The sequence below is a fragment of the Euprymna scolopes genome, chromosome 32 (assembly GCF_053919585.1).
Source record: "Euprymna scolopes isolate OS-2025 chromosome 32, ASM5391958v1, whole genome shotgun sequence".
Lineage (NCBI taxonomy): Eukaryota > Metazoa > Mollusca > Cephalopoda > Sepiida > Sepiolidae > Euprymna > Euprymna scolopes.
The window spans coordinates 68,825,637-68,850,628 of record NC_136513.1 but is presented as its reverse complement, the minus strand read 5'-3'; the positions used below and the strand labels follow the sequence as shown (position 1 = coordinate 68,850,628).

General features: G+C 34.1%; 1 protein-coding gene across 1 annotated transcript in view; it reads left to right on the top strand.

The window, feature by feature from the left end:
- LOC145256412 (V-type proton ATPase subunit C 1-like) overlaps positions 1 to 24,992 on the top strand; it is a 63,168-nt gene that overhangs the window by 5,119 nt on the left and 33,057 nt on the right. The window contains exon 2 of the mRNA XM_080115280.1: positions 20,378 to 20,525. Within this exon, the coding sequence (XP_079971406.1) occupies positions 20,394 to 20,525 (132 nt within the window). The 5' untranslated portion in view covers positions 20,378 to 20,393. The remainder of the gene's footprint in view (positions 1 to 20,377; positions 20,526 to 24,992) is intronic.

The window sequence follows — 24,992 nt, the reverse complement described above, 5'->3', positions numbered from 1 at the left end:
TTTCTTCGGTCTTTTCCTGTGAACACAACTGTTCTACATTTATTAACTCAAGAATTCGCATCCATTCTTTCAATGTGGCCATGCGATCAGTCTCCTCTTCTGTATACATCTCCCTATACCATCCAGTTTTAATCTCCTGAAGTCATCAGATCGATTTAAGCCTGTCTTTAAACGTCACATTATACATCCATTGTATCATTCTCATATCATTTCTCTCCATGCAATGCATGTCCGCAACTCTTGCTGGTTAGGTTCCACTTCCAAACATCATCATACTGCATGCACATGCCTAATATGAACTTACCTTGGTTGATAGCGATAACGTTTTTGATATTTCACCGAGTAAAAGAATGCATTAATGTCTCAATACAATCAGAAAGACATGTTGTCAGATAGAAATAAATGAACAATATATAAATTTGACTTGCTTGTGTCTGCTGGGTGTCTTGAGTCAAGAACAGGAAGTGTAAGACAACATACACTTCCTCTTACAAACTAAGGTTTGTGAGAGTCATGCCAAGCTGGCAGCCAATCCAAAAAAGAAAGTTTTCAATTCCCTATATGGATAGGATTAGATATTTGACTCTCGACGCTGGAAAATGCATTCTCTTGTTGGCTAGTATAATCTAATGAAGATCTGATAATTCTAGAGCCAACATCTGCTTTAAAATTCTTTGCAATTAATCATGTATTAAGTTTTGGAAGCTAATAATCTTATACAGATGAAAACATTACTTCACTGTTCAAAGTAACAGAGGCAGTGAATGTTGTTTTTATATATAGACTCTTGATTGAGCAAAAGCTCAAATCCATTACTTTCAATCAATCACAACACAAGAAATATTCAATCCTGAAATCTTGTGTGTACTATAAAAAATTTAACATCAAATTTTTCTCTCTTTTTTGTTTTTATCTTTCCTAAACTATGCAAGAATATATGTCCTTAAAAGCTAACTTTGAACTATAGCTGAGAGCCATTGACAAATGCAGCAAGACACACACAAACTTCTGTACACCTAGCAAAGCATGCACACAATCTGCTCACTAAACACATGTCCACAGTGCATACATACACTCTCTCACCAACAAAACATATACACACACCTAAACACATAAGGCAACAACCAAAATAAATATGTTTACTCAATTTCTCCTTAAACAAAAAAACATCTCTTCTTTCACCAGAACGTTCTTGGGTGTCTCAAAATATTCATATTCTATCAAATTCTCTTTCTTTCATTATCTTAAGTTTTCAATAAAAATTGTTTTTTATGAATTATATCGCTCTTTCTTTTCATATCTTCAACATTACTAAAATTATTTAGAATTCTATAGCAATTTGGTTCATTTAATAATTTAGTGACCAAACAATATAAAAATAATTAAATTTAACTTTTAAATTCCTATTAAGCAAAAAGCATAACAATTTATGTAATAAAAAGCACTTCCATTCTACGGAATGGTTTCTAGTCATAATCATATGTTATTTACAATAGTGTTAAGATTCACTCCTAAACTACCATGTTTTGCATCGTTAATGATTAGATCAGATATTGGAATGTAAACAACTTTGTAGATCATATATTGCATTAGAAATCATTCCGTAGATAACATATTATTAGAAGACCACTAAAAAGACTCCCGGATAATGCTCATTGAAATTATTATTTTTTTTTTTTTACTTTATCATAATGCCTACATTTTGTTCTTATGCAGTCAACAATATTTTATACATCTTAAACTGTTTTTCTAAAATAGTTTTACTCATATTCTTGACTGAATCAACAATTCAAGGTCATTTGAACTTAATTAGCTTCATGTAAGAAATAATAATTAAGAATATCATGCTAGAAGATTACCTGTGCTTGAGAGTATCCTGTACCTCTACCAGGCCACCATGCGTGAGCGCATGAAGTATTGTTGCCACATCTGGGCTAGTACATTTACCACTAGTCTCTTCCTCTTCGATAGAGTCCAAAAAAAGTCTTCAATCTAATATATCTCACTTTGTCAACTAAGCTCCAACCCCTGTCCCATCGCTGCAATGTTGCATCTCTGTGCCCGTTTTACAAGTATTTTAATGAATGTGCTCTTATGAACTTGTTACACTTATGCCCCCACAATGTACATATCCTCGACCAACTCGCTTAGCAACAAAATTACACTCCTTCACTGTTGAGGTTCCCAAATGCCAGAAAGCTTTCTACTCTTCCCTTAAACAGACTTTGGAATTCCCTCCTTGCTACCTGCTTCCCTGACTGTACTGATATACAGAAGTTTTAAATGTAATGTAAACTGGCGTCTTGTTAATCTTGTTAATCTTTCTTAGGCATGGTCCCAAATAATAACCCGTTGCATCCAAGTGGCGATATGTCTTGTTGAGGGTGAACATGAGTAAAAAAAACCAAAAAAAAAACCAAATCCTTTGTAATCTAATGAATTTTTATTTTATATCATAGTTATCTAATTTGGTATTAAATGGATTCTGTTGAAATTGTAAATATTTGCAGAAAGACATAAAAGTTTGCAAATGATAAAAAGTCTATATTGTTTGTATTATTTGGACAAGTGTTTTCATCTTGGATATTATTCTCACATTTTGTGACATGTAACCTTTGACCTTCTTCAGGTGCATCTTGTCGAACTCGAGAATCTGTACAGAATTTTGAATGGAACCCTTTATTTAATCCACAGCTAGTTGGCTCACATTCCATCGGCCATGACCAGGTAGAAGTCTTAAGTAATTTGTAACTTCTTCCTAGTCATGACTAATGGAACAAAAGCAAGCTAATCTGTAGATTAAAACAAAAGGAATTTGTGCAAAATTCTGTATAAATTCCTAAGTTTGACAAGATGCATTTGAAGAAGATTGTAGGTTACATTGGTTGAAACATGCAAATAACATTCAGGATGAGAATAGTAGTCCGAATATTACAAATTATCAATCTTCATCTAAAAAATTGTGAAACCTTACACATTCGTCCGTTTTGTTTTTTTGTTTGTTTTTTTTTTGTTAGAAAAGAAAAAGAATGACACTTGGTATTCTCTTATTTCAATGCCATGGTCATTATTTAAATCATCATATTCAGTCTGACATTGATTTTATATGCTGGCATGTGTTGGACAGCTTTTAAAAATTGAAAAAAAAAAAATTACCAAACAAACCTATTTCTGACCATGTTTTTATGTATCCCTCTTTCTCAGGTCCATTCTTATCCTTTCCTCCCATGTTTTACTTGATCTTCTACTGTGAACTGAACCTGCTACTTCAACTATTCTGCATCTACAAACCCAAGAACTCTCATCAATTCTTTCAAAATAGCTATTCTATCAAAATCTACTCTTCTGCACGCATCTCTTTATACTGTCGAGATCATCAGAACTAAGCTCGTCTTGAAGACTTACATTACACATCCATCATATCATTCTCATATCATTTCTCTCCACGTAACACATGCCCTCAGCCATACATCCATACAGCATCACATTGCATACAAATGCTTGATAGACTTTTCCCATGATCATCAGTATCTAAATCATATTTGGTTTCACATGTGTTGGAAGTCTTTTAGAAATGTTCCGCCAAACTAACCTATCTTTAGCCGTATCTTTGTGAATCCTTCTTTCTATCAAGTCGGTTCTTATCATTTTTTCACGTTTTCCTTAGCCTTCCCTTGCCAACTGACCTGGCTACTGCAACTGTTCTACATCTACTAACCCAAGCACTCATTCATTCTTTCAGTGTGTCCAACCTAATTAAATCTTTTTTTCTGAACACATGTCCATATACAATCCAGATTTAATCTTCCTCTCAGGTCATCAGATCTAAATCTATCTTTAACACTCACATTACAAATCCTTTTCATAAAAGAACCTAATATTAGGTTGTCACATTAGGCTTAAAGGGGAACATTAACACTTAGTATAGTTTTAGGGTGTATTCGCATGAACACCCTGATTTGAATCGGGAATTCTATGTCATTCTGTTCCTGTCCATAATATCAAGTATTTCAAATATTTATTTTTATTATATCTATAAACTTTTAATGTGGACATATAGATCTTTGCAATGATATTAATTTTGTTTTGGTAATAAAATTAACCACTGAATTATGAACAGTCAAAGTTTGTTGAAAATTAGAACAGTTAGTCTTGGTGAAGCCAGTTTATTTTAATGAAACTATTGCAACGTATATAAGTGTCTGTGTTTTAGACACATTTTGTATACATTTTTTTTTAACTTTATTGATTTTCCAAACTTTGTTGATGTAATTATTTTCTACAACATATTTCAACTTATTTGTAGTATTGTTTATTTTGTGTGGATCTATTTTTTACTATCTCTATTTATCCAGTGTTTTCCTGGTGAAAACTTATTTCTTGGAGTGCAGCAAAACCTTCAGATGCATAATTGCTGTGTTTGTAAGCTTGAAGGACAAAACATGTGTATCAGTTGAAACCAAGTTGGCGACTGCTGGGTCATTTATTATAAAGAAGGAAGTGACGTCAGGTAGGAACGGAAAGTGGAGGTGACATTGATGACGATGCCTTCTGGGCCTTCATCATTTTGACCTCTTATCCATACCCTCGTTCCAATCTCGTTTGCTGATGTAGTGTATGTGGTGCTGTTAGGCTTTTCGCATATCGTCTCCTACAGAAGGCATCTAAATCAAGCTATCCGGGCTGAGCAGATGGGTGGGTTGGAATATTAGTTTTACGTCGCTTGGGGTGAGACCGCAGTTCATTGGGGTTGTTCTGTATGTGAGCAATTAGAGGTTTTCAGCTTTTTTTTTAAAAAAAGATTCTTTATGGGTTGGCTGCTCCATTGCTTTGGTAATAACATGGACTGTTTGTGACATGTTGAATGTGAACTTGGTGAATTCCATGAAGATGTATTGGGTTCTGGGGTATATTCTCAGAATGGCTAGTATTCTATGTCTGGCAAATATGGATTTCAGGTTTCCTAACACCACTTAGTTATTGGTGGATGTTAACAGGGTACCTCTTTGTACCTGAAGAAGTAATCAATGGCTATTATGTAAAGTCGATCTTTTAGTTGGAACAAGTCAGAGGCTGCTGTGTGCCACAGTTTTACTAGTAGCTTCGTTGTCATAAGTGGTTCTATATACTGTGCAGTTTTCCACAATGACTTTTCTTTGGTTGAATAGACATGATTATCATATTAATTGGCAGTTTCTTTCCTGACCTCTAATAATCCCTTGATGGCCAGTGTTGATTTTTTTGATTATGTCTGGTCTCCATAACAGTGGGACTAGGATGTAAATGCTATACACAAGCAGTCCATTTTCTACAGAGATCCCTGATGCAATAAGAAATATATTTGTATACTTTGTCGGATTGGGTGGCAATGGTCAGTTATTTTAGGCATTTATCAGTGGTGGGTATCGAGATCATTATAGCATTATATCAGTGGTGGGTATCGAGATCATTATAGCATGGACAATTGTTACAGTTTTTTTCGAGGTTTCTATCCTGTTTAGTTTGAGTTTTGTCTGGCTCTTGACAAGGACATTGGCTATGTATGGTTCTTTGCCTGGGACATGGCGAATAGTATAGTCATAACGCATTAGGTGTATGCATAATCTCTGTATTGCTGCTGGTAATTCACTGATGTCTTTGCCTCCCAGTACAGTAATGAGTGGCTTGTGGTCCATTTCAACCTGGAAGTTTTGGCCAATGAAGTAGTTTGCGAATCTATCACATACCCATATTATTGCCAGGGCTTGTTATTCACTCCGTGCATAGCATGTTTTGGTCTTTGACATGGCCTTTGATGCATATGCAATGGGATGCATTTTGTTATCTTGCATTTGTAACGGTACATCTTCCAGGTCATGAGCGGATGCATCTACTGATACTGTTATTCTTCTCCTCTGGCTGTATGATGTCAGCACGAGCTGTGCACAGTACTGACTTGATTCCACCGAATGTATTGCTTTGTATCACTTCTTACATGAATGTGTGTTTTTTTTTATTTTGTTTTTTTGCTCAGTAGATTGTGTAAGAGTTTTGTCATCTCTGCCAAATGTTGGATGAATTGGCCATCTGGTTAACCACTCCCAGAAATATGCAGGTTTCAGATGTGTCTGTTGGTTTTGAGAAGTTTACAACACAAGCAACTCTTTCTGGATCTGGTCGTAGACCCTTAATACTGAGGATGTGTACCAGGAATTTCAGTGATGATTTTGATATCCTACAATTTTGAGAATTAAGTGTGATGCGTGCTGTTTTGATTCTCTTGAGTGTTGCCCTTGGTCAGTTATCGTGCTCACATTGGTTCCTTCCATACACACGTGCATGATTCTGCATGCATATGATGTCATCTACGTTGACTAGGATTTGTTTTATGCATTTTTGGTCATCCTCACTGGCTGATGAGATCCTAAAGAGAAAGCGATTAAATTGATATCTCCTAAATAGGCTGATGAAGGTAGTCAGTGTGCCAGCATCCACTGTTAGCATGAATTTTGCTCATCATTTCTGCTTTGCCCAGTTGTGTCCATCAGTTTGGTAAGGTTGACATATTCTGACCTTCCCATTTAGTTTAATGATCACAACCATGAGTGAGCACCATTCGGTGTATTTTACTGATGACTACCATTTCCTCCATCCTCTGTAGTTTCTTTCATTAGAGGTAGTGGGATACAGCATGTCGCTGGGATGGAATAAGGTTCTGCATCTGGTTTTAGAAAGATATCGTATTTTCCTCTGAATTTGTCTAGACCAGAGAATAATTCAGGCATTTTGTCTTGGGTTATAGGCTTGTTGTAGTGTATGTTTAATGTTATATAAATTCTGGTGTACCATGACTAGGTTCAGGGCCTCAATGGCTGGTCTGCCCAGTAGTGGTTATCTAGTTTGGGAATGATTATTACTTGTTCTGCTTGTTTGTTGTGGTCGGCAATTGTTACAGTTTGTTTTCCCTGTAACATGCAGTTGTGTGCATCGTGGGCCATGAAGGGATTCATTTACAGTTTCAAGTCATGGTATGCCTTTCATTTCCCTGTAGACATGTTCACGGATTGCTGTGACATCAGCACTGCAGTTCAATTTAAACTTTAGAAAGTTCCAATTGATGTTTAGAATGACTCTCCAGGGTCTGATACTCATCTGACATGACCCTTAGGAAGGCATTCTGTTCACTGTTGGTGTTGTACAAGTCAAATTGTTGTACTTTGTGTACATTCTTTGCTTTTCAACATTGCTGAAGTGGCCCACGGCTCCACAGTGTCTGTTGTGGTAAAATATACCTGTCTTTGGTGGCGTTTCTTGTTACTGCATCTTAAGCACCCCAGCTCTGGTTGTTATGCTCTCAGAGAATATTTTTTTGTGGAGCACCTTGATATTTATTCCCATAGACAAATTCTATACATAATAATCAGAAATATCTTTTTTTACTTGTTTTATTGCACAAGATTTTTGATGTTACAATAAAATGAGACTAAAAAGAATGGCGAGATATTCACTCTGATTAAAATCTACTTTTTGCTGATTATCAAATTTATTTGGTCAAAAAAAAAAATAGCAAAGTGCAATAAACCATGTAAAGAGACCAGAAGAAGATATTTACATCCATGTAGTCGGAATGTTCAAGCCCTCTTTAAGCCTGACATAGTCATCATCACTACCGCTGTTCCACAGGCAGAAAAACAGAGAATGCTACCTTTCTTCTATTGATACAAAAATGACAGTAGAACATCATTTGTGGGTGCTCGCAGAGAGTGCAACTTCATGTTAGGGTGAGAAACTCCTCCAAAAAAAAAACTAAATCCTATTTGATGTTGTATGTCATCATAAAATCTTGCATCCTCTGTTGATCAAGTTAGAACAGATTTGAAGCCACTCTCCATAGCTAAGCATGGAGAGCTCTGTCACCATCTTGATTGATGACCGCTGAATGTGTCCCAAGTGTACAATAAATTTTTGTAGATTTTTTATTTTGTCAAGTTTTTCTACATTTTAACGGCATTGGAAAACGTTTTTCTTATTGTACCTGTCTTTCTAATTGGATCTACACAAGAAGAATGTTGTTTTTATTACAAGCAGCAAAAATCAAAAGAAACGGCAAATTTTAAAATTTTAATCTCATAGGAAAACGTTGATCTCACTGCACATGCCTTTCTAACTGGAAACTGAATTATTTTTTGTATAATTTAGTTTAGTTAGAAATTCACTTCTGTCAATAAGATTATGTCTGAAGTCATAGTTGGGTGTTTTCACTCTCATTTATTATTATTGTATGTATGTAAATTTATAATGTTTACTAAAACAAATAAAATAAAAAGAAGTTTAAATAGACATACACTCTAGTTTAACATATATGGTATATAGAAGCTACATACATATACTGTATATTTTCTTTTCACACTGTGACTCCTAAAATGCTTGCCTGGTGTCTTACCTGTTGAGAAGAAGACCGTCTAAAGACTTTGTTGAAGAGTGATGGTGTTACAATAAAAACACCAGTTTCTGCTCAGTCACAAACTAATTTAGAAGTAGACTTTTTGTCAGCCAGCCTTAATAACACCTTCTCTCCCTATCCGGCTCTTGAAGAGCTAATTTTTATTTATTTTTAACTAGTCTGTTTGGAGTCCAGGGGATTGAATGCTGGTGGCGGAATCTCTTTTATTCTTGGTTAGTCTTGAAGTGATTCTACTTTTATCTCCCTTCTACAAATCCTCACAATAAAGAACTTATGATTTCCTATAATAAAATCCTCACAATAAAGAACTTATGATTTCCTAATATAAAATCCTCACAATAAAGAACTTATGATTTCCTATAATAAAATCCTCACAATAAAGAACTTATGATTTCCTAATATAAAATCCTCACAATAAAGAACTTATGATTTCCTATAATAAAATCCTCACAATAAAGAACTTATGATTTCCTAATATAAAATCCTCACAATAAAGAACTTATGATTTCCTAATATAAAATCCTCACAATAAAGAACTTATGATTTCCTATAATAAAATCAAAAGTCTATGGACAAATTTTCCTAATGTTTAGTCTTTTCTCTTTGGCAAATCTCCTCATATCATTTTCTTGAGAGCTTGATAGGGAGAGAAGGTGTTATTAAGGCTGGCTGACAAAAAGTCTACTTCTAAATTAGTTTGTGATTGAGCAGAAACTGGTGTTTTTATTGTAACACCATCACTCTTCAACAAAGTCTTTAGACGGCCTTCCCCTCAACAGGTAAGCCACCAGGCAGGCATTTTAGGAGTCACAGTTACAAGTAGCGGACGGATGTTTATTTAAATAGACATTCAGACAGATTAGTTGCGGGCACCGCTTCCGTGGTGAAGGGTAGAACTGCCGACTGTCATCACGACAGTTCTAGGTTCGATCCTCAGCTTCGGATAGGTGCTAGTCTAGCGGCACTGATGAGTTGTGATACAACGAAACAGGACTGTATGTTGATGACTACAAATATATTTTATATATATATATATATATATATGAACAAATGATTAATAAAACCTCAAAAATAAAAATGTAAAAGTTCTAATTGAATCGTCCCCCTAAGTAATCCAAGTTACAAAATTCCCACTGTTTACTATGCTAAAATCACAATGACTAATGTATACCTATTAACCCTTATCCTTGAGTGGCCTCTGGGCCTTGATAAGTGGTGACACCCATGTAAAAAAAAAAAAAAAAAAAAAAAAAACATGTTAAAAACATTTTGAAAAAGAGTTAAACATATTTAATTTTAAAAAGGAAGCACAAGATAAGTGGATAGTCCTTAATCTGCGGAGTTTCGAAGAAATACTCTCTTTCTCATCAGAGGACAGGAATTAGCAAAATGCGGGATCGGATTTTGCATGTAAAAGTATTTAATGAAACCACAAGTAAGTCACAGATCTTACTTGGTTAAAAAAAAGGGTGAGGTAAGGGGAATAGGAGGTAAAATAAAAATAAAAATATTTCACATGAATGGATAGTCCGGTGAAGGGTAAAAAGTCCAAGAATGGTAAAATCCAAACACGGTAGAATTAAAAATTTCCAAACCAACAGGTAAGTTCCAAAGGAATCGCGGATTAAGGACTATCCACTTATCTTGTGCTTCCTTTTTAAAATTAAATATGTTTTTAACTCTTTTTCAAGATGTTTTTTAAGATGTTTTATTAATCATTTGTTCATATTATAAGCTCTATTTCCTTTTCGGTTTTATTGAGCTTTTACATCTGGTTGAGATTACTTTACTTGTAAATATTAAATCTTTAATATTTATAATATATTTTAAGTTTACCATTTTGATTACCTTGGTAAACTTATTGTAATTTTATTTTTATATATATATATATATATATATAAGGATCTCCCCAGTTCACATGTGTTCCCACTCTTGAATCTCATGGATGTCTTTTTATCTGTCTTAGGTTGTCTTTGCTACACTCAATTTCCTATTCCTTTTGTATCTAACAACGACTCCGATCTGAACCAATGATACTATATCCAGCCGTATTGATAATTTGTTGCAACTTCATCCATCAAACTCCATCTTTGTTTTTGGTGACTTTAATGCTCATCATTCTGATTGACTCCTCCACTCCAATTACACAGGTTTAGCTGGTGAAATCTATTTTAACTTTACTCTCTCACTAGCGGGGGTACCCGGCGTTGCCCAGGTGTTTAGAGGTGTGTGTGTTGGGTGAGGGTAAATCAAACAAAAGAATAAGTGAAGAACCCTGTTTAAATATTATTAAAACTAACAATGTTAAAACTTAAGAAAATCGAAAAAAAAAAAAAGAAAAAAAACGTAATGCAAACGAACGATGTGCAAATTTCTTAAAATCGGAGAAAAAAAAAAAAAACGGAAATGCGAATGTGATGAAAAAAAAAAACAAACGTGATACAAAACGAACGATGTTAAAACTTTAAAAAATCTGAAAAATAAAAACAAAAAAACAGCGAACGTGAAAACATGGTATAAATAACCCTGTTTCAATATTAAAACTTTAAAAAAATTTAAAAAAAAAAAAGAAAAAAAGATTTGAACTTACAACCTTTTGATAATGATGCCGCGCTTTAATCAACTGAGCTAAGACAACGTTGACAAAATTGGGTTGTTTTTTTTTTTTTAATTTAAACTAATTCAAGTTCCGACATCATTTGCGCATGTAGAAGCTATCTTGTCATGAGGGAACGATTTTTTGCTACCCCCTCCCTGTACAAAACTGGCCAGTATAGGGTGAAGGAATTAATGTTTTTGGTTAATTTTTCGATATTTGCCGTCCAAGATGTCGAGCTTCAAAATGATACCAATCCCATGAAAATCCATTGCCTTTGTCAAAAGTTTTTGCGAGACATACAAAGACATACACAAAAACACACATTTTCGTTTTTATATATATACTAGTGGGGTACCCGGCGATGCCCGGGTGTCTTGAGGTAAATAAAACTCCGGGGGGGGGGGGGTTAAATAATTAAAAAAAAAATGTTTTGGTAGGTGAGTATGAGAATCGAACCTGTACCCTTGAGTTGGAAATTAATGTGTGAAAAAAAAAAAGCGTGCTACGTTAACCATTGAGCCACGGCAACAGACAACGTTAAACAGGTTTGAAATTATTTATTTAACTATAAAAACAGGCGTGCGCAATAAAAGTTAACTCTGCTGCTTCCATTTGACCTAATTAAGAAGGTCAAATATAGTCACGCTGGACGTTTTTCCCGGTGCAATGCCGAGAACGTCCGTTTGAGTTTAGTTTCAGTTTATTTATACTAAAAAGCCAAATTAACACGCGAGAAGCCAAAATAGCAATAATTTTGTAAAAGTCGACGTAAATAAATCTATAAGCTACATGTGTTCCCAAATCCTACATATTATTATCTAGAACCTATATACATAGTTTTAAGCGATAGTAACGACCCCGGGAGCGTGTGCGAGAAAAGCCTTTTGAAGACATACACGAAATGGTCACACACATTTTGCCTTTTATATATATAGATATATAGACTAGCATGGGGTACCTGGCGTTGCCCCGATATTTAGAGGTATGTGTGTTGGAGAGGGGATCAAAACAAAAGAATAACAGAAGTAATAACCCTGTTTAACATGATGCAAACGAACAATGTTAAAACAAAAACTAAAAAAAGAAAACGCGAACGTGATGGAACCCCCCCCCCCCCAAAAAAAAAAATGATGTTAAAACTTTAAAAAATCTGAAAAACAAAAACAAAAAAACAGCAAACGCGAAAAATAGGTGTGTGTGTTGGCGTGGGTAGATGGAAACTAAAAGTAATAACCCTGTTTAAATATTTAAAAAAACAAACAAAAACAAAAAAAAAGTTTTAGGGCGAAGGTAGGCTCAAACCCAAAGCCTTGCGGTTAATAGTCTGATGACATAACACAACACTGTGATGGCAGTAACTTTAGATGAGTCGAAAATAGGTGTTTATAAACCCAGGTGGTTTTCTAGGTCAAATCTCATGCCATAGCAGCAGCAGCAACACCAGCAGGAGGAGCAGTAGAGAGATAACGAATTCACAGCGCGAATTTTGTAAGATAAAAGTCGTTGAAATAAAAGATTTTTACGATGTCGTTTCGTAAGTGTTACATATTATGATCTCGATAAAGTTATAAGAAATAGTAAACTCCTCCCCCCGAGAATCCCAGCGAAAAAAGTCGTTCGCGGACATACACAAAAATTTACACACGCACTCAAACACACATTTTCACTTTTATATATATAGATAACTTGTTCAAATTGTCACTTTCCCTACACCATTAGTAATTCTGATCAACCATACTTGATCTTTTTCTTATTTCTGTTCTCGAATCCTTTTCTCTTTCATATATTAGATCCATTGCCTTTTTGTTTCTCGTATAACTAGCATTTCAGCCCGGGTGTTTGGAGATGTATGTTGAGCAAAAGAAAAAATGTGGTAGTAGGAAGGCAGGCTCGAACCCGTACCGCAAAGGAGGAAAAGAACAGGAAAAAAACCTGACGTCTTTGCTGTTACGACTATCGCCAAACCGGAAGTGACGTAGGTTTTAATTAAGGCTAGACAATCGAAAGGAGAGGATGACTTTCGAAAATATCGGCGAAAAAAGCAAACCCCCCTGTAGAAAAGTGCCCAGTTGAAGGTGAAGATATTAATGTTTTTAGCCAATTTTTCGATATTTGTCGTCTGAAATGTCCAACCTCAAAACAATACTGATCTTGTAAAAATCTGTCGCCTCTGTCAAAAGTTTTAGGCAGACATGCAAACATACATATATATGCACATAGATTTATATATTGGTAACTCAAATTTTCGACCAAAACCGATTAAAAAGCTTGCCCTATCTCTGAATACTCTTTATGTAAAATTTCAGATGTTTAGACCAGAAATTGTCTGAGTAATTTGGTAGACCACAGAGGTCAAACTTTTAACTTTGACCCCTTAACATTTATTGTTTGGGGCTCAAATCAAGTTATTAAGTTAGATCCATGTCGAAGGAACCTATATCTAAAATTTTAATTGTTTATACTCAAAATTGTCGGAGAAGTTTAGTAGAGTTCTCAAAGGTCAAATCGTTGAACTTTGACCCCCTTAACAGCCAAATTTCCGGCCGAAAATGGATTACAAAGATTTTCCCAAATCTCAGTACCCTGTATATCAAATTTCGAGTCTGTAGACTGAAAATTGACAGTTATTGTGTAGGGAAATGAACACAGACAGACAGAGACACACACACACACACACACACACACAGTCAGACAGACACTTTCACTTTTATAGATATACTAGCATTTCAGCCCGGCGTTGCTCGGGTGTTTGGAGATGTATGTTGAGCAAAAAAAAAAAAAAAAAGCGGTCAATATTTAATTTTGACCCCTATTATGACCCCTTAACATTTATTGTTTTGGGCTCAAATCAAGTTATTAAGTTAGATCCATGTCCAAGGAACCTATATCTAAAATTTCAAGTGTTTAGACCCCAAATTGTCAGGAGTTTGGTAAAGTTTTCAAAGGTCAAATTGTTGAACTTTGACCCCTTAACAGCGAAATTTCTGTCCGAAAACCAGTCACATAGATTTTCCCAAATCTCAGTACCCTGTATATCAAATTTCGAGTCTGTAGACTGAAAATTCACAGTTATTGCGAAGGAAAATGTACACAGACACGTTCACTTTTATAGATATATAGATAGATTGGTTCTCTTGAAACACTTTATGATACCTGAGGCTATTCTCTATCTTTATAAATCTACTATCGAAATATTATGGAGTATTGTTGTCATATATGATGATGGTGAATCTCCATCACGTTTGAAGGTCCATGATAAGGTGTAGAAACATGTTTGTAATTTGATTGGTTCTGCTCTTTCTTCTTCACTGCAACCTCTCTCTCACAGATGTGATGTTGCTAGTCTCGGTAATTTCTATAAATATTATTATAGCATGTGTTCTTCAGAATTGTCTTATCTATTCCGTACTTTCCTTGTTCCAATTCATTTGACTCGTTTGTCTAGTGGTCTCCATCAATTTGATATTTTGATACTTCATACAGCTTCCTGTTTCAGAAGCTTCTTTCCAAGAACTGCAGGCTTGTGAAGATATCTCCCTGCTGACTGTTTTCCTCCTACCTATAGCCTTAGTCTTTTCAAGATTAAGCTCAGTAGGCATTTTCTGTCTTTTCGATAATCCTCTTTTGTTTTTGTTTGCTCCTTCCATCAAGTGGCTTCATGCCTTGTCTGAAGCGTTTTCCATAAAAAAATATAGATTAGTTTCTTGGATGGCAAACTCAAGAATGGCATGTGCCAGTATTATATATATATGGGATATAAAATGTCTACCATTAGATTGTGAAAGAAACTCCAGATTGTGTTGAATAATAGTATAAAATAAAAACTGCAAGAAATTCAATCTGACTGAAATGTCTGTCCTTGACTAATCTGTTGTAATGTGACCTTTCTCTTCCATGTCTATGATGATAATTACTTTCATTAACAATATTTTATACAAACTATACTTTTATAATTGTTTTTTTTTTAAATATAATAGCCAGCTGCTGTCCCTCTCTCTCTCTCTCTCTCTCTCTCTCTCTCTCTCTCTCTCTCTCTCTCTCTGATATAGTGACTTCACTTGGGTCTGTGTACAATACATTCACATTTCTACAATGTAAGCAAACGTGTATATAAAAAAAAACCCAATTCCCAGCAGTTTTGTTTGTCTTTCAAATCAAAACTCACTATCCTGTTTTTTATTCCCACATTAATTATGGAGTCAAACAAAAATTCTTGTTCTGCATTCATTTGTATTTATTTATTTATTTTTGTTTCTATTTTAATGCTTTGTTCTTTTTATCTATCAATTTAGAAAACCCAAATTCTCTCTTACTATGAATAAGATAGCTTCTTTTTTTTTATGAATCTTATTCAAAATATCTGTTAATTAAGAGAAGGATCTATCAGACATGTGTACACTGTGTGATTTATGGAAGTGGAACCTGAACAAGGATGTTACATGGAAATAAATGATAGAATGATACGATAGATATGTAATATTAGTCTTAAAGACAACCTTAGATTTGATCATTTCTCCTCTAAAATTTTACAGAAAAAAATTTCATCTTGTTATAGGGCTTTGTTATAAATAAGATAATACATAAACATGGTCGTTAAAAACATGCCACAAATAGATTTGTTGTAAAATTCAACTTGCAAATTTATTTGATCTTAATATAGGGCTTTGTATTCTTTTCAACTGTAAAGATCCCAACTATGGGTTAAATAAAATTTGTACTATGCATGACACTAAACTGTATTGGATCTACCTCACCGTTCCTAGATCCATTTTTTTGCAGCCCTTCCTAGCTTTTCATGCATACAGGTCAAGCACAAAACTACATCCAATTATGACTTAGGAACTTTGGAAATTATAGAGTCACCCCTTAATTATTATCACATTCAGATTTACTCTATCTCAAAGTAGTAGTATCTGTTAGATTCCTATTTTTGGATTAAATACAGACTATTTATTTCCAAAATATGTGTCTTTTAAACAAATTAATCTATAATATAAATGACAGTTGTCTGTGTGTATGTTTGTAAATCTGGCTAAAACTAAAACAACAAAACAAATAGTAATAAAGTTGATTTTTTTTTTTTTTTTTTTTGATCGGCATTAATATCTAAAATTTAGGAAAAATTCATTCTTTGACCTTGAATTGACACGGATGAGGAGAGGGATGGCGATTCTCTAGACAGGTTACTAATTAAAAGGAAAGTAATTCCTATTTTTGATGAAAGAGTTACTTCCCTAATACCGACTCACAAGAGAGGAATGGATTTGATGTATAAGAAAGAAAGGGGAAGGGGAAAGAGAGGAAGAAAGAAAAATAAAAGTTTTAATAACAACATGTTACACTTTTATCCCAGGCAATGACAGGTAGTCTTACTAGTTTTATATGAAACATAAAATTCAGCATAAAATGGCTCAATGAGAATTAACTTGCTACAGAATCTAACAATTACAAAATAACTACAAAATAAGTGTTCTTCATAAAAGAGAAATGATATTTTATTCATGCGTTTAGTTACAAATTTTAAATAATATATTTTTTTTCTTTCATACATTTGTTATAAAATGAACATTTTATTATGTAAAAATGAAACTGACACAGAATATTTTGGCTTTTATCCTTCCAGATGTACTTTAGAATTAAACAATTTGCTTTTGTATCCATTCATCATCATGATATTTATAAAATAGACAATGTTTCCCTTCCAGAAAAAAAACATTAAAACACGGACGCCACATGAATTCAATATGGCTTTACTAATATCTAATACCTGATGTAGGTTTTGTGAATATTATCAGTTGATTTTATTCATGAATTCTTATAATAATTCCTAGTTTGAGTTACTTTCTCAAACAAGTCCTATTCATGTCAAGGATGAGAGTTCATACAGAAACGTTGTTTTAATTTAAATAAAATAAAATATGTATCAAGTGCGCTTGAAAGCCAAATCACAACGTAATATTAGGAAAATAAACAAATATTTTACTTGTTTGAAATTCATCACAAATATATTTCAGAGGTAGACTCCATCTTCAGTGTGTTGTTTTTTTTTGTTTTTTTCCTTTTCTTCTTCCTTGCCATGTTGTAAAGTTGGAGAAAGAAGTCCGGTTGTTAAAGAGCCGAAACAGACTTTTTTCTCCAACTTTACAACATGGCAAGGAAGAAGAAAAAATTATTTTATATATAGTGCACATTACATATTTTTCTTTGTATGTGTGTTATATTCATGCACTTATCAATTAGCAAATGGGTGCTTATGCAGAATACACCCTTTTCTGAAACAATGACATTATTTAGAAACTCATTCTTAACCTGTGAGTGAGAGCTTTTTGTAACTATTCTGTACTTTCAACTAACATTTAATACGTAAATACGTATAAAGTTAAATTTAACTTGAACATCATATCTAAAAAATAGCATGGTCAGTATTCTGCATAAAACCACCACAAAACAGCAATGCCCACCAGTGCCATGAAGTAACAGTAACCACCGTAAAAGAGCAACACCCACCGTGGATGACTGTGCATGACAACTGAAGACAGGTAAATTGATCACCAGTGCCCACTCGTATCAAGAAATTATAGTAACCATCTGAAAAGAGCGCAGATCACCAGTTGCCATCAATCACAGTCATAACAGATACCACGATTAAACAGGACAACCACCCAAACAAAACCAAATTCAACTCCTCCCTTGAGGCTTGCCTTCACAAATATCCATGGGTTTAAAAGTAATCTAGATGATGTAGAGTCTTACCTCTTAGTAAACTCCCCGGAAATCTTAGCATTAAGTAAAACAAACCTATCCTCCTCAATCCCCTCTAACTACTTTAACATGACAGAATATCTCCCTCTCTGTCATAAAGACTCGATTAGATATATGCATGGACTTGGAGTCTATACTCGAAGCACCCTCCCGTTAAGTAGAGATCAACTTCTGAAAACAGATGTGCTTTCGACTAGCCTTTCATCACTGCATTAGTTACTTATATTTTTTTTTTTTTACCGTTCTCCTTAAAGTCAGGACTGTACTCTAATCGATCACGTCTCTAATAATATAGATGCAGCACTCTCCTTAGATAGTAACGCCCAAATTCATGTATTTGATGACTTTGATGTCGACCATAAAAATTGGCCTAGTTTCTCAGGTTACACAGATGCAGGTGGATGCTCTACTAATAGCTTCTCCATAGTCCATTCCCTCACACAGCCAGTCTTGTTCCCAACTCGCCTCTCAGATAGTGACCACCAGCAAGCTTCACTTCTAGACCTATTCCTTACCACAATACCTGAGAATTGTGTGACGCACAGTCCGCTCAGGAATGCAGACCACCTTGTGGTATCAGTAGACATTGCACTCAAATCTCAACCCCAAGGTGAGGAGCCATTGCTCAAAACGACTAGATACTACAAAAGGGCTGATTGGGGAGCCATCAGACACCATATCAGAGATGCCCCATGGACCAATATCTTCTCTCTCCTTGCTGAATGTGCCAATGAGACAACTGGATAGTGCAAAGTGGACATTGAAACACATGTCCCTACACGGAAGTATTATAGCAAGCTCCACTCATCCCCATGGTTCACTACAGATTGTGCAGCTGCCATTGCACAAAGACAGCAATGTCGTTCTACTGCAGATATTTTTACAGTCATCTCTGAACACATATACCATGCACTGAATAAGGTGGGTGAAGCCTGGGCTGTAGCCCTCAAAATATCCAAGACCTTTGACAAAGTCTGGCAATCCAACACGGGTCATGATAGATAGTGACCAACAATGATCAATTGTTGTAGAGGAAGCCACTGCATGCCAGTAAATGCAAGTAACCATCTCAGAATGCCATAACCACCAATGCTTGCAATTGGAGACGGATTTCAGAGCAGTCCAATAGAGACTGATACTGATCATGGCCGACAGTGAATGCTGGGAACCCACAGTTGCAGTTGTAAAGGCAGCCAGTGTTCCCTAGTAAACACAAGTAACTGCCTCAAAACAGCATTAACCGTCATGGCTGCCAGTTGCAAAGGCAGCCAGTATTCGCAAGTAATCGCCCCAAACCAACATTAATTGCCAATAACCACCAGCACTGACAATGGTGGCCAGTAACTTCCACTAGCTGCCACTGCCAGACAATGCCTGACAGTAGAAGCCAGATGATTTCATTTTGGCTACGGCTACCAGTGCTCACTATTTTCCAGGACTGACAGTAACCCATACTAACAACCATAGTTTAATTTATTTTCAGTGTCTATGAAGGGGTGTCCTTTACTGAATCTGTTCTGGCTTTGTCTCATACTTCCACTAAGCAATGTGGGTATACAGGTCTTGCTAGTTTTAAAATGAAATGTATTTTGCAATTCAGTAGACCAATTTTTAATTTGTGGGGAATTTTCTAACCACTTAATCAGTTATTTAAAGAAAGAGACAAAGTAGCACAAAAAAGTGTTCAGATACATATTAACTGGTTGGTAGAAATGGTGAAAGATGGGAATACAGTTACTCAAGTGTTTGGTGTCATGGTGAAATGGAATGGACAAATGTTCATCAAAGTCTTAGATTGTGGCACTTGTACAGTTTAATCAAGACATTAAAAAATGAAAACATCGAAAAAAAACATTATATTGTACGTATCTGTTTTGAACTGAAGAGCTCCGGAAAAAAATTTCACTTAATTTGATCAAGTAGTTTTTTACAGCGGAAAAACACGTTTTTATGGCAGCGCGTTGAAGGCAGACATCTTGGAACTTTTCTTAATTTTTGTTTGGAGTTGAGAAACGCCACGGGAGATAACTCCAGTTAAAGTGCCGACACTCCCTCCCCATCTTTAATACTAGCTTTTCTTCATAAAAATCGAACCTTTTGCTTGGTATCATAACAAATTATTTTTTCATTGTAAAAAAAAAAACTACTTGATGAAATTAAGTGAATTTTTTTTTTTTTGGAGAACTTCATTCCATAACGGAATACAATTTAACTTTTTCGATATTTTCATTTTTTAATATGTTGATTAAACTGTACAAGTACCTAGATTGTATGTAATCTCTACAGAGCAGTCTTTTTTATGGCCACAGAGACGCCCTGCAGTTACAGTTGCCATCTGCTTTTCTCTGTGTCCAATGTGGTTTTTGCTTTAATCATTGTCCTTCTTCCTCTTCTAGATGATTTCTCAACTGAGTGAAGATAGACTATAAGCTTTCTATAAACAATCATTTCTCAAGTTAATTTGTGATCAAAATGAAATCTCTTATTCATCTAATATAAATGCTTGAATATTTCCAAAACTTTGTGATAAAATCTTTTACTTTTTATTTTTTTATTTTACTTTTCTTTTTCAGGAAGTGAAAAGTCATTATGTATGAGTTTTGGCTGATTTCTGCTCCCGGTGAAGAAACCTGTGCTCAAACTTGGGAGAGTCTAAACAATCTAACAGTTAAACAAAATAATCTTTCTACTAATTATAAATTTCAAATTCCAGATTTAAAGGTGAGTCATGTTTTCATTTCCATTTTTTTTTTTTTAATGTTTAATTCTTTGTTTGAAATTCTGTGTTTCAAAATTGTTGAGATGAGGATTGATAATTTGCATTTAGATTATTTATTTAAAATTTTGTACAGGCCTTAAGTTTCATTTGAAAAATGTACCTGAATGTTGAGAATCACATCAGCTGAAACATTGTGCATCTAAAAACAGATAAGAATAGTCAAAATATTGACATTTTCTTTTAATCATTAGGGACCTTCATCTGGCATTGTCCATGTGGAGAATCAGAGTTGTGTAAAAGTAGATACACTGTGATCAAAATGAGAAAAAACGTACGTTATGCATTGCGTTACAAATGAATGTTGCATAAACATGTAATTTGAAAAACCTGTGAAAAACACTCTTCAGGTACTTGAATTGCTTGCCAATTTAACTGAAAGAATAAAAAGAAATTATTGAAAGTGCATGAATTTTGATAAAAAGAAATGACTAAAAGTGCATGAATTTTTATTTAAAGTCTAGCAAAGGCGCCCAACATTGCCTGGTCATAAAATATGCTGAAATATATTTTAATTTATACAGATTTTGTGTTTATTATTATAGTCAATTATTACATATTCTATTGTATCCAATATATAGTCAAGATTTCAAAAGTAAAAAAAAAAAAAAAAAAAAAAAAATGATTTGAGTGCCATCAGCTAGAATCGAAATCAAAACCTAATAAAAGTTTTGTGATTGAAACTATGTCTGCAAGTTAAAGAAAGACTGAAGTTTATTTGTACTCAATATGGTTTGGTTGTAGAAATGATTGTGAATTTTATAAAATACAAGCTGGTTTCCATGACAACAATATTTTCGATAGACAAGATCCAAGCAAGGATGGTCGAACAGTCCAGAGTTTTATAATTATAGATATGTCGCTTTACATTCAATATAACATGTCACTAATTTCACTGATGTGATACCGGTGTATTGTTGATTGAAAGTGCAAAAGATTTGAGTTGTATCAATAAAAAGAGATAATGAAAAAGTTCAACAATCAAAATGAATTGTGCAACTTATTTGTATAGCAGTTTATAAACTCACTGAAGACAACTGGATGGATTGAAAAATACACAAACTGGACTCTGAACTCTTTTCAGCATTATCTTGTTACCAACTCTTTTCACAGTTTTTAGTTCACATGCAACACTTTGGATGAGTTACCTGGTGGACATTCAAAAAAGGTATTTTCACCACCAGAGGTGTAAGGAACTACTGTGGTAGAGGCCAGATTTATAGGAGGCAACTTGGATGGGGAATTGAGCAGCAATATGTTCGTTTACATTACATTTAAATTTTAATGTATTTGTACTGTCAAGAAGTAGGGAGCAGGAAGGGAATTCTAAGAAAAAAGTTGTTGGTGTAGAAAATCTTCTGGCATCTATAAACCTCTATAGTGAAAGGATCAGATTTAGCAACTTGTCAAACTTTTTTCATTTAGAATGTACAAGTGCAGTAAGTTCATCGGAGCACATTCCATACAAGTACTAATAAAACAAATGTGAAGATGCAACACTGCAACAGGAGTTGATGCTTGGCAGACAGTGTGAGACCTATTAGGTTAGAAATTATTTTTTACACCCTGCTCAAGGGATAAGGTATACTAGCTCAGTTGCGGAAACAATATTCCATGCATGATTGAATTGTGACTATATAATGATATGGTAATTGCAGGTATGAGAAGTTTTCTGGTTTGATAGATTCTGCCTTCTTTCCAACAGCCTTGGCAACATTTTTATGTATTCCATTTTAAGCTATTTGAGAATATAAGCCTAACTAGTTTGAGTATTGGATTGTATCATAAATTTTTTCAAGTTTATTTGTTCTTGAAATGTTTTAGAAAAACTTTGTCAACTGAGAAATAGTTTTTAAAAGCCAACATTAGTTATAGCCAGCTAACGTACTTCCTAACTTCCAGTGTGGCTGCTACTGGAAGCGGTCACGAGGTAAATTAGTTCCTTCTATTGTTCTTCAGTATTTCTAGCAGTTTATTGGAATAAAATATAAGAAAAGGACATTTTTTTGATAATAAAATTAAAAAATAAGTTTTTATTTTATTTAAAATTTTATATGTTTATGAAATTATAAAAATACGTTTTTTTTGTTTGTTTTTTTTTTTTAATTTTAAAAATCAAATATTTGAATTTATATAATAATATATGTTCATGAAAATAACTGATAAATTATTGAATTCAATATAACAAAATTTCAAACATCATAAAAAACATATCCAATACATAATATTCCCAAAATAGTTTTAAAAGATTTTAAAACGTGTTTTCAATAATTATTTAAAAAAAAAAAAAAACTAATTTCAACAATTTTTGATTAAAACAAGACCGAAAAAACTTTTCAATGATTATTAAATAAAAAAGAATGATCGGAAAAGCAGTAAAAAAAGAATACATGCACAGAGAAGATATAGGCATGAGAGAAAAAGTGAAAGAACTAATTTACCTTGTCACCGCTTCTGGTAGCAGCGATGCTGGAAATTAGGAAGTATGTTAACTGACTATAACCTCGATATAAAACAACAAAAATTGTACAGAACATGTATATGTGATACAATGAATTATATAGTGAGAGAGAAATATTGGATCTGTTTTTAAATAATCCAGATGGTCATCAATTGCATCAAGATGATGTATGATCAATGCAGATGAACTGCTATATTTGACAGTTGTACAAACTTTGAAAGGTTGAAATACCCAGCTTGTGTCTAGGGAGAAAGATGATTTTTTAAATAACTTTTTTTGTTTTGCAAGAGAGATTTTCAGTTTTGCAGCTTCCATCAAACGTAATACACATTTCTGACAATGACTACGGCAAAGAAATCCTGTACATTTGACTGATAAAACAGAATCTTTCAAATATATTTTTTCTAAAATGATGTAACACTCACAGGTACATCAAACATATAAAGGGTTTATGGTTTAAAATACAAAAACCAAATCAAACACCGTATGGAATGAGAATTAGTTAAATCTTTAAAGAAACAATGGACCAATCCAAATAAATCATTATATATATATATATTTTTTCTTCAAAATTTCAGAAATTTTTAAATGGAAAAAAAATACATTAGAAGATACAGTGTTTAATCACCATTCCACAAGCGAATATTGATCATTTCTTTTTTTTTTTAATGAAGTTGTTATATTAAATATAGCACTATATGTAATATATAAAATTAAGTTAGACTTAAATGTCTTCCATTTTAACATGTCAACATTTCGTCTTGAATAGTCATTACATTGTTAGGAAAAAAGTAATGTATTTCACTTCAACTTCTTTCAAAATAAAATAAAGCCTGTTTTTTTTACAATGTTTCAACTGTTGTACTCTCTAGTCTTTTGCTGTAGGAAAGCTAATCTCTTGACATGTTGATGACACGTCAAGTAGGGCATCCCCAGGCCTCCTTTCTTCACACAGACATTGAATACAAACTTGTCTGCAAACCCAGAACCAATTTTTGTTCTAGAGAACAAGGACAAAAGGCACCGGAGGATGTTTAGGTAGTTTACAGGTGTAGGGAATATAGCCAATCAGTAAAAAATGAGTGGAAAGATGTAACTGGCACACGTTTTTGCTCTATCCTCTAAGGAAAGTTACTTTTGAAAATAAGTCTTAGTCAATGCTTCAACCTTTGTCTGTACCATCAACCAATTCCTGGAGACGCAGACACCGGGGATTTGAACTTGGTTATCAGTCTAGCAGAAGATAAGCTGGAAGCATCATGTAACTACTTGAAGCACCCTATAGCAGTTACTGCGGTTGATTCTGGTTCCCATGATCATTTGTAATATGTCAATGCCTCTGAAATACAACACGAAGACAATGATGTCATTGGTGACAACAGAAACCCTGGCTCGCTGACTCATGCCCTGCCAAGCAAATCAATTCTGCATAGTTTGTGAAATACTAACTCTAAGGTAAGAATGTAAAGCAGGAGTAACAGTGGACAGCCTTGATACACTGACTTGGAGATAACAAAAGATTCTGTTTACCTACATCACTGTTGTCAATAAGTGATACAGCAAAAAGATACTACACTTTGATCCTAGCAAAAAAAAAAGTATATTTTGTTGGAATTTCATATCTAACATATCACCAGATAAATTTTAAAAATTGCTTTCTTTGCATTGCATCTTTGGTAATCAGGTAACCCATTTTTATAAAAGTGATTTTTTGGCTAATGATGTAAATATAATCACGACTGTTGAGTTTTCTAGTCTTGTGCTGTATGAAAACCAATCTCTTGGCACATCAATTACATATCAAATCTGGCAAACACACTGCCTAGAGAAACAAAGGCTAAAGACACTAGAGTATGTTTACATGATTTGCAGACATGAGGAATATGGTCAGTCAGTAATGAGTGGAAAGATATGAATGGCACAGTCCAGTAGAAAGGAGCTAGAAGCATAG